Genomic DNA, 11,471 nt, shown 5'->3' on the forward strand with positions numbered 1-11,471 from the left:
TACAAGAACCTGTTCATTTCAGCCATATAGATGGCTTTACTGAAGCTCCTTTTTGTTTCTTTTAGGTTTGTCTGAATTTGTTGTTTTTTTATTTGTTAGTTTTTTCTACCTTGGACTTGTTTGTTTGTTTCTGCATACAGGTCCCCCTCACAGTGGGAAGACAGCACTAGCTGCAAAGATTGCAGAAGAATCTAACTTCCCTTTTATCAAAATCTGCTCTCCTGATAAGATGATTGGCTTTTCAGAAACTGCCAAATGCCAGGCAATTAAGAAGGTATAAGCTGCAATTCTGTTCTGAGCATTTTGTCATTTTCAGTGCTTCTCAGTCTGCACTTTGGGCCTGATTGTAGTATTCTTATGAGCCAGTTGGTTGGCTCAGCTTTAATGTCAAGGCCCCAAACTGGTGCCCATAGAAATAGCCTTTAACATCAAAGTGTAAGGAGCAAAGGCGTTTCAAAGAATAGGACACAGATCAAAATTGGTATGGGACTTTCTTTGCATTCCAGAGAGATATGTGCAGAGTTACCGGTTGTGTTGAGATCCTGAAAGAAGAACTGGTTGAAACAGGAGAATTCATGAGCCACATAGACCAACTTATTGCCATTGAGGCAGGATGTCCTATGCCAGTGATGGTGAACCTTTTAAGCATCGAGTGCCCAAACTAAATGGCCTTCCAGCACTGGGTGTTACTCCATGCTGGAAGTGGGACTTCCTCTCTATGGAGGTGGGACGTCCAGGGCGGGACTTTTCTTCCCTCCTCCCACTTTCCTGGGCCTTCAGCTGCTTCTCCAGAGGCAGCTGAAGACCTGGGACAGCTAGGAGGAGGAGGAACCGGCATACACCTTTTCCTCCTCTTCCCCTCTCCATGTGCCAGGAAAAATGGCTTTGCATACCATCTCTGGCACACATGCCATATGTTTGCCAACATGGTCCTATGGTTTCCAGTAGCACTTTGTACTTTTGCTACTAGTTTTTTTTTCAGTGGAAAGAGCTGTCATTCTCCTTAAATATTAGGGAAATGTCATCTGTTTCTTTTCTACAAAGAAAATTATGATACATTAACCTGAATATAATTAAATATTGGTTAGCTAGGAGGCCTTTGCAATCCTGCATCAGAACATCCTAAAAGTATAAACTTAGTTGACTTAAATATGTAAATCCTCAAACTGTGCCCTTCAAGAGATTTTGGATTTCAGTTCCCAGAAGCCTCAGCCATGTTGGCCAGTAGTCTGGGATTCTGGGAGATGAAGTCCAAAATCCCTTAAACAACACAGTTTGGGGACCACTGATGTAAATGATGGTCAAAATGTGCCATGTCTAATTTACTAAAACTGAAATAATTTTCTCCAACTTTAGAAATGCAAACTTTATCACATTTGAAGTTGCCTGTTTATTTTACAAGAAATGTGATTTTTCTTAACAAAAACATTTTAATTTGCCTGTTTGGTACTGTATATTGAGGATCTATATTTTCACTCATTTTACTGATTCAGATTGGACCTATCTATTCATGGTTGCTGTGGCAAATTTGTCACCTGGTGGCCATGGTTCTGCTGCTTAGTCTGACTGTACTTAGCTAGGCTGGTTTCGGACAATAAAGACACAGCCCTCCTCCAGTGTCGTGCTCAAAGACTTATTAATAGCTCAAGACTTGCCGGAGTGACAGTTTCCTGGCATAGCCATCAGGAACCTAGGACACCTCCATACCATGATGAGGCAGCACAGTAAAAAGGCAAGGGACAAAAATGGATAACAAGAAAGAATCTTCAAAGGGATAATCGGATCTCTTATTAGTTCTTATTGTATTGTCCATCTAAGATAAATTGTTTGCACTTTTTTCAAGCTCTTAAAGCCATAGCTTGAACCCTGCAGCCACCTTGGATCTTGTATAAGGAAACGGAGGGGGGGTGGGATATAAAATAAAAATAAATAATCAAGTACTTTTCTTATATTGCAAGAGATAAGAATGGGAAAAGTTATTTTACATGTAAATGACCTATCCTTAAATTTTAGTGGTTATTTTATTTGGAATGGTATTTTGTGAGCCACCATGACAAATTAATGTTTCTCACTTTCCAAACATGCTACGGAGGAAGCATTTCACATTCCTTCTGCATCTAGTAATAATGCCACTCCTTACATTTTAACACTTTATTGTTCTTACTGAGTGTCCGCCAGTCTTCAAATTGAGATGTCTTGGCTTCAGTTCTGAAGAATAAAAATGTAGGATAGCATTTAACAGAGAGGACACCTTAGTTTGTAATATGTGTATACTTCTAGGTTGTTAAAGTGAAATACATGTGAAGATTGAGGCCATCAGAAATGCATTTATAAGCTCTATTGACATAATATACAGAATTAGAAAATAACACCAAATCAAATGATGAAAGCTAGCAACACTAAATGATTAAAGTAGACCCAGTTACTCAATGGGAATTACCTGTGTGTTGATTCAGCATTCATCAGTTGATTGACTAGATGTTGTTTAGTCAGGATTAACCAACAGGATGCCAACCAGAATCATTTAACTAGTTATTTGGTCTAGAAAATGTAATAAAAATCAAGTTTAAAAAAGTTTTTTTAAAAAATTGGACTTAAGAAGAGAAACCCATGCAGCATGAGTAAGGCAATCAGGAACTTTAGAGTGTGGGATAAGGAGCATTTTCCTTACTGGAGGTGAGAGAGAGAGAGAGAGAGAGATTTCCTTTACAAAATGCAAATATTCTCTCTAAGAGATTGTGCCACAATCAATAGTATGACCTTCCAAGTGCTGGGAAATTGTTTTTAATTTCTTTTTACAAGATGGCATGGGAGAATGGGTAGTACTTGAATTCCCCCAAATTGGGAGCATTTCTTCCGAAGAATTCCAAGCATCTAATAACCTCCCCAAAGGAGGTAGAAAATTACTGGCAATATATAATGCATGATATTCCTTCATTAATCTCTGCATTTTTAGCAAAGACTTCAAAACACCTGTTCTTCAGGCTAGACTGTGCCTGTTCAGGACAGCAACTGTTGCCAAGTTGCTGCTCCTGGAATTTGTCTCACTTTTTAAGAATATTTTTACATCATAGAATATCTTGAGTTTTTGCACATAAGTCAACACTGTATTTGTTTTATTGTCTCACTTGCTTAAAATTAAAATAGAACTACAGTATATCTTTGTTAATTCATTTCTACCCTCTTGATGCTTGTTTCGATAGAAGTACAGTAACAGAAATACAGTTAGAAACAAAACATAAGTACAGTTCTTGTTCTTACAATACCAAGAGCTGAAGACTAATGTCCTTTTTTATTTTATTTTTTTACAAACAGATCTTTGATGATGCTTACAAGTCACAACTTAGCTGTGTGGTGGTGGATGACATTGAAAGACTCCTAGGTGAGGAAGGGGGAGGATGGGATACCTGTACAAGCAGTTGAGAACTGTTATGAGGCTTCGTTTGAGACTGGCCCAGTCTGCAATGTCACTTGTGTTCCTTGATTCTTGTTTTCACATTGCGTTTGGTGGTCCCTATGTAGACTTGTCCACAGCTGCTTGGTATGCGATAAATTCCTGCAGACTGGGCCACCCAGAAAAATCAGCAGTAGCAGAACATGCCACAAACCATCCTGGGCATAAAATACTGTTAGAAAACACTGAAATTCTGGACCATGCCAACCACTACCATGTCAGGATGCAAAGGGAAGCCATTGAAATCCACAAACACCTGGACAATTTCAACAGGAAAGAGGAAACCCTTAAAGTAAACAAGGTTTGGTTACCAGTCCTGAAAAATAGCAAGATAAAGACTCAGCAAATGCAAATGAGAAATCTCCCAGCAGACAATAAGCACTATCAAGCAGACACTAATCCTCTTTTGCAGACCCTCCCACCCTGAGGCCTGCCATTAGCAACAGAACAATATACATGCAAATCACTCCTGCCGTTCCAGGTCACACAATATATATACCCAAGTCCTTTCCAGGCAAGCATTCTCTGAAGAATGCCAGCCACAGATGCTGGCGAAATGTCAGGAAGAAACTTTTCTAGAACATGGTCACATAGCCCGAAAAACCCACAAAAAACTATGGATGCCGGCCATGAAAGCCTTCGACTTCACATCAGTATACTTCCTTTTTCTTGCCAGAGCTCTTGTTCCTTGAGCCCCTGAGCTTTAATTATGAAGACAACATTACTCAATCTGTGTATTGAGAAGTAGGTATCCTCTTCCATGGAACTGAGGGCAGGGTGAGACAAAAGCTGGGGAAGAGGGTGAAGAAAGTAAGCAGGTAGTCATGAGCTAATCTCCTGCTTGCTCAGATTAGGAATCATACCTTTGTAGGCTTTGAAGCACCTGATCTGCTCTGACCTATTCACATAAAGAGACTTGGTTGCTTAAGTGATTGGTCTTCTTCTGGATCTTTTCTTTATTTAACTAGATCTAACTGATGGCGCATAAACTGAATCCTTCTCTGACATTCCTTAGGCCACCAGTTCAGTGGATGCTGTAAGCTTCAGTCTCCAAAGAGATGGTTGATTCTTGACAGCACTGAGGGCTACAACCAGACCAGCAGCTTCAGCTGGCTTTAAACTGGTTTAAGGGCAGCGCATTTACATGTGCCACATCTCCAAATTTCCTGAAAGTTGTACCAGTGATTACATGCTGGGCAGCTTCCGGACGACTTGGGGGGCATGGCGTTTAGATGCCACATGCCGCCAAGCAGACTGGATGCTGACTGAAACTGCGGTGGGGCAGCTTCAAATCACCCCAAATTGCTGTCCCTATTTGGGCCAGAATGTGGCCAGATTGGGGCCGTGGTATGTGCTTGCTGTGACCCCAATTTGGCTTTGTCAGGGGTGACTTCAAGCCATCCCTTCTATGCTGCCTGTTCAGCCCTGACTCAACTTTCCAAAATCTGAAACAGAACAGTAATTGAATTGGCTGGCAGTAAACCTCAGTAAATGGTCTTGTCTTCTTTGTTTTTCAGATTATGTTCCAATTGGTCCCAGATTCTCCAATCTGGTGTTGCAGGCTCTTCTGGTGTTGCTGAAGAAAGCACCACCTCAGGTAAATCTGTTGTTTCTGCAACAAGAGAAAATGTTTGTACCCTGTGTGTTCATTCAAGGCAAGGGGGAACAATAGAGCAGTACTCAGCTACAGATGTCATTGCATTTCTTTATCTTCAGCTTGAGGTAGCCTGGACATTTTTGGAAGCTCAGTGATTGGAATCTGTACGCCCTCATTTCTATGAGCTATTAACATGTTATTGTAAATTATGGACCAAAGAACTGCCTGTCAGAGTAGGCATAGGCTAGGCTACAGAAAGGCTCCATTTGGCTATCCCACCTAACGATGATTGGCTGTTGTTTAGTGTAATGTTTGAATTAACAAACCATGGTTAGAGTCACTCTTCAGCTCCAGAGGCTGTTGCACCATGGAAGAATGGAAAACAAATGCTGGTGAGAGGTTTTTGGCTGAGGTTTGGAACCCAGGCTATGTTTAATGCAAACCATAGTTTGGAATGGTGACTGAACTGATCATATCAATCTTGACATGTATATTTTTTGTTTCCAGTAATTTGTAGTATTTTTCATTTCAATGAAGACTTAATAATCCCACCCTGAACTATTCCTCAGTTCTTCTTCACATATAGTATATGTGGCTTTATTAATGAAATTGGCTCACTCCAAAGTTTCCAGGATTTGGTACATTAAAAAAAAAGTTTACCTTTTGCTTCTTCCTACTCACTTGTTTCTTCCACTCATTTGGGTAAATGGACTGGGTTTCATGCCCACATCACTCAAACAGTTTGATTAGCTCAAACCAGTTTGTGTATACAGTTGGCCCTCTGTATACACAGATTCAACTATTCATGGTTTGAAAATAGGAATATATATATTCTGAAAAGCAAACCTTGATTTTTGCCATAAGAGACACCATTTTACTATGTCATTGTATTTAATAGGACTTGAATATCCATGGATTTTGTTATCCACAGGGGTCCTGGAACCAAACTCAGATACCCAGGCCCCATTGTATATTGTAAGAAAAGATCTGTGTACATTACCACCTTCATCTGATTTAACCCTCTTGTTTTACTCTCAGAAATGTGTGGTTGTTATTTTTTATGGTGTTTGAGCATTCTGTTAATGATACTGCAATCTCATCATCAATCCAGCTCTTCATTCCGAAATTTTATTTTATGGAAGCCATTAGACCTGATATAGTTTTCAAAGATTTCCCATAGGATTAGGAAGGATACTAGGGAGAAGGAAATAGAAAATAATTTTAAATGTTTTGAAATTCTAGATGCAGTTATTCAACCAGGGGAATTCAATTTGCCTGTCTTCTGTATCTTTCTGTGGTTATTAACCTTGTCCACCAGTGTTGGACTGAAGATCCTAGGATCTTTGGCCATTGACCATACAAGTTGAAGCTTCTGGGTATTGATGCCCAACAGCATCTGGGATTTCAGCACCCAGAGACTGGATGGGAACCACTGGACTATATAATTTAGCATATCTTTCCCCAACTCCAAATTACAGGAAAATACTGTCTTTGGTGTAAACCGCTGTGATCATGGGAATAGCGGTATACAAATAAAGATTCATTCATTCATTCATAATAGATTTAACTATGAAATGGTTTATATAACTTCTAGATCTTCTCCAGGCTTGTAGTTCTCCGTGCATCAGCCATAAAAGATATCCCTGGACGTGTTCTGATTATTTCTATACCATACATGAAGTGTATTGTCAGAAGAATCTCTTGAGTGAGCTTTATGTTGCAATTAGGACTTGAACAGAGAGGATGAGGTGGTATCAAAAACATAGGGACCAAGCAGTTTCTCATCAGAAGCTATATGCATCTAATCAGTGGCATCCTCATCCCTCGTGTCACCCAGTGTATGGGTGGAGACTGCTGGGAGGGTGGCAGGGGCCAAAAGGTGCTCTCAGCCCCCTCTTAGCACAACAGCGGAGGTCTCCTCGTGAAGAGGCCTGTGCTGCTGCGACAAAGTCAGTAGAGCCTCTTTTTTGCCCTGGCAGCAGCAGACTCCTTGTGAGGAGGCTTGCACTGCTGGGGCAAGCTGGGTGAGCCCAACCAGGTGTTACCTCTCTTTTAGGGTGTGGCCTAGTGCGCGCCACATTCCCCATACTCCCTAGTGATGCCACTGCATCTAATTCCAGTTCTGTGCCAAAGAAAGGACTGAATTTGTCAAATTTCTTTCACTTGCTTTGCTGCAGTTTATGATACATTAAAGCTTCTGCTTCAACCAGTGAAATCTTACTCAAATATGTCTCTGGTTTTCTGACATTGTAGCAGGCCCAGATACTTTAAAATATGTCTTTGCAACCCTGGGTACTGGAACTTTGGCCAATTTTTGGGTTTTTTTAGGAAAAGCTGCTACAGAATTCATTATGCACTGTCTTTCTGCATTTCTTCTGCCAAATTGCAGTATATACAGTCCTGTTTATAGGTCCATATTTTGTTCACACTTCTACATGAAAAGTTAATCAGTTTATTTTTCTATTGACATAGAACGTACAGTGTTTGTTGAGCTGGTTTCTGAAGGGTGGTATTTTAAAGTTTGTTTTAAAAGACTACCACTGTGTTTTTATTTCGTGAAGTTGTCTGAAAGTGCCCCCTCCCCGCAGCAAAGCCTCAGGCATGTTTACACGAATTGTCTAGTGACTTGTTCTGTCAGCCTTAAGTACTTTTCTGGGTTTGTATGGAATAGCACCATGGAGGCATCTTTGAGCCCCTTGGAGAAAGGGTGAGATATGAATGGGATAGATAATGAAATGTATGTCATTCCACATGGTGGCACACTTGTACAAGCACCTCCCTGCATGACACTGTCATGATGAAGTTGGTGCATGAAGGTTGTTGTAGAACATTTTATTAAGATAATGAATGCTAAGCTATGAATTTTTACATTTTGTAACAACTTTGCAAACAGTCTCAGTAGTTTTGGTACAGGAGACACAATATTAGTACAGTAATTGAAACCAATCCATTCAAAAGGTGGCATTTGTGGCATGGTTGCCTCCACTATCTGTGTATCCAGAGTTGTATAACTCTGTACTTTTTGGATAGTCACCAGATTGTATTAATCATATTGTCCTGTCCAGTCATTCATTTGGTCTGTCTGTCTCCAGCTTTCTGTAAATTTTGCCCACACATGGTAGTGACACATTCATGACCTATTAAAGCTTTATGCTCTAAGGTGAATGTTCTGCCTTTGTATGGACTTATGCCACGTAGCTTCTAGGATTTCTTACCCCTTTCTGCCTGCCTGCACATATGCACACACACACACATATATTATGCTGGTCACATAGAACTCATTAGGAGCATGCAACTCAAACTGCTTAGGTTTTCTGAGATGGTTCTGCTCTGTTAAAATGCATGTATGCAATATTGTAGAAATCTGGTAATCAGTTCCCTGCCTCTTCAATAACATGGGAGGTTGTGTATATATGACCACTTACTAGTCTGAGAAAATTTCAAAAACAAGATCAATGTTTGTTTGGACTCCTTAAATTAATTTTTGAAAGCCTTTTTAAAATAAAGGGAAGGAAAATCTTTTCCCTTCTCTCTCTCTCCCTCTCTTTCTCTTTTATTTCATTCAGGTTTCCCTGGGCTTTGCAAGGAGAAGAGATTGTTGAAGGGAGGGAATGGAGGTTGGTGGGGGGAAAGCCTGAAAAGCGCTGTCTCAGCGGGGAGCCAAGCCAGAGAAAAAAGAGTTTCTCTGAGAATGGAGCAGTAACAGCTCGCCAAACCGGAGAGGCTCACTTCATCTACATGCAGAGTCACACAAGGCATTGGATGCTCGGGAACCCCATGGAGGCTTCACATGTGGTTCCCTGCTGGTTCCTCTGAAAAAGCTAACAATTGGACTCAGAGGGTGAAAGCCCATTGCCGTATCTATCCTTCCCCCACCCCTTTTTCCCCTTAAGCCGGACAGACAATCTGGTCAGTGTTATGAGAAGTCCGGGGGACTCTGAATGCTCCCTAATGAGGCCTGCTTTAGACATCCTCTCTGTGTTTGCCCTACAGATTTCCGCAGGGAGATGCATAGGTGAAAGGATAGACTTTCTTGAGCTAGTCCAAAAACGTTAGCACTTTGAGGCAGTCCATCTGCAGGCCTCTAGGGTTTTTACCCCTCACCAAAGACAGTATTTTCCTGTAATTTGGAGTGGGGGAAGGATATGCTAAGAGTGACTTATAACTAGTTCACCTCCATAGAATCCACACACTTGAAATTCTATGCCAGTTCTTGCCATTAATACACCCATCATTCAAAAGAAAATGTTCCGGTCATCTTGTACTCCTTTGCGGGAGATGGAAGTGTCTTTTACTCCTGGGAACCTGGGGTTCCTTAAAAACTGTTTCACAGTGAAACATCGGCCTCAGAATTCAATGTCTAGACATTGTCCGCATACTTTTAAGCCTATTCAAAATTATGTTGATAGACCATACAATTCATAAATAGATATAGAAATGCCGTAAACAAAAGGAAGCTAAACAGATAAATAGTACTAGAATAAAGGAAAATGATTACTAATTAGCTTGGGAAAAGAGAGTAAGGGAAGAAATTTTAGTGGTGTACAGAATTATGCATGGTGTAAAGACAGTGGACAGGGATAAGCGTTTCTCCCTCTCATAATCCTAAAACTTAGGGGTCATACACTGATGCTAAAATGTTGGGAGACTCAGGACAGATAAAAGGAAAAACCTCTTCACACAATGTGTAGTTTAAATGGCGAACTGTTTGGCACACAATGGAGTTACTGCTGCCAATTTGGATAGTGTTAAAAGAGGTTTGGATACATTTATGGAAGATGAGGCCATCAGTAGCTACTGATCAAGCTGGATATATACAGTTGATCCTCCGTATCCATAGATTATTTATCCACGGATTCAAGAACCCATGGCTTGAAATATATTCAAAAATATATATATTCTAAGAAGTAAACCTCGATTTTGCCATTCTGTATAAGGGACATCATTTTATTATACCATTGTATTTAATGAGACATGAGCATCTATGGATTTTGGTATCCACAGTGGACTCTGGAACCAAATCCCAGTGGATACCAAGGGCCCACTCTGTGTGTGTGTGTGTGTGTGTGTGTGTGTATCTAGTATCAGAAACGGTCTGCCTCTCTATTTGAGTTGCTGGCAAACATGAGGTAGAGGGTGCAGTTTTGGCAGGCCACCTATAAGCAAGTGACTGGCTAATGTATGAACATAATGTTGTACTAGATAGGCTGATGGTCTGATCCGTGATGGATTTTCTCATGTTCTTAATTATTGCACTGATGTGTGGTACACAGATTTTCCACAATGTAGATGTGATTATGAGAGATAAATACAGTCTGTCATAGAAAACTCATACAGTGCGCCCGCATCATACGCAGGCACACTATACACAAGGAGGAAATGGTGTGTGCACCTCCTTTTTTCCCCTTTTGAGTGAGAAAAACCAAGAAAATAGTAATATGATAACTGATTATGAGATTTAATGAGATTGAACTTTAGGGATAATGCTTCTGATGTCAATATAAATAAACCATCTCTAGTCCATATTTCTAAATATTGCAAGACCTTCAGAGAAAGTTGGAACTTTGCGTCTGCCTGATTGTAGCTAAAGGTTGGCTATCTGCTTCTTCTCTTAGGAAAGAGTGTATCACCAGTGACAGCTCTGCCTATTCGCACAGTAGGAACTCGCATCCCACACACATATTCATAATTCTGATAAGATTAATGAATGCCGTTAAAGCTAGCATTGCCAGAACCTATGGGAACAGTCGCAAAATTAGAGTATTTCACTTCTAGAAAATCTGACAACTTTGCGGTCTAGAAGGCAATGATTTCAGAGGTCCAGAATACAAAAACCTTGCATACAGAATTCCTTCAAACCCGACCCATGAAGACCAGTTCTAAAATGTCTGATGATGGATTTTGGGGATCTCGTTTGCAGTTTTCTGCCATAAATGAGAGAATATGCAATACCTACAACCTACTGTAATGTAGTGTTTTCCATGCTGGATTAAGACTTCAAGAGAGCAGGGTTTATATAATTATTCAGCTGTGGGAATCCCCTGGGTAATCTTTGGTAAGCCACACTCTCTCAGCCAAAGAGGAAGGCAGCAACAAACCTGTGAGTCAATTTTGCCAAGAAAATTCTAGGATAGGATCACTGTTAGTCAGAATTAACTTGAAGGCACATAACAGCAACACAATGTGATTCATAGGAGAAATGAAACATGCAAGGGAAAGTGGTAAGCCCCTCTCCCTGCCACTTTGTACTTGAATGCCCCCCTCAAACACTATTGCCTTCACTTGATACAGCAAAGTGTCCGGAAGCTTCCATATGAGTGGGAGTGATGGTTCTCCACCCCCCTCAAACACTATTGCCTTCACTTGATACAGCAAAGTGTCCGGAAGCTTCCATATGAGTGGGAGTGATGGTTCTCCACC

At 40.6% G+C, this 11,471-nt stretch overlaps 1 protein-coding gene across 2 annotated transcripts in view; it reads left to right on the forward strand.

Moving 5' to 3' along the window:
- The window catches only part of NSF (N-ethylmaleimide sensitive factor, vesicle fusing ATPase), an 84,361-nt gene that overhangs the window by 63,508 nt on the left and 9,382 nt on the right, over nt 1-11,471 (forward strand). For both annotated transcript variants that reach the window (XM_042475017.1, XM_042475016.1), the window contains exons 15-17: nt 141-274; nt 3,316-3,382; nt 4,972-5,051. In XM_042475017.1, the coding sequence (XP_042330951.1) occupies nt 141-274; nt 3,316-3,382; nt 4,972-5,051 (281 nt within the window). The remainder of the gene's footprint in view (nt 1-140; nt 275-3,315; nt 3,383-4,971; nt 5,052-11,471) is intronic.

This window comes from Sceloporus undulatus, chromosome 6 (assembly GCF_019175285.1).
Source record: "Sceloporus undulatus isolate JIND9_A2432 ecotype Alabama chromosome 6, SceUnd_v1.1, whole genome shotgun sequence".
Classification (NCBI taxonomy): Eukaryota; Metazoa; Chordata; class Lepidosauria; order Squamata; family Phrynosomatidae; genus Sceloporus; species Sceloporus undulatus.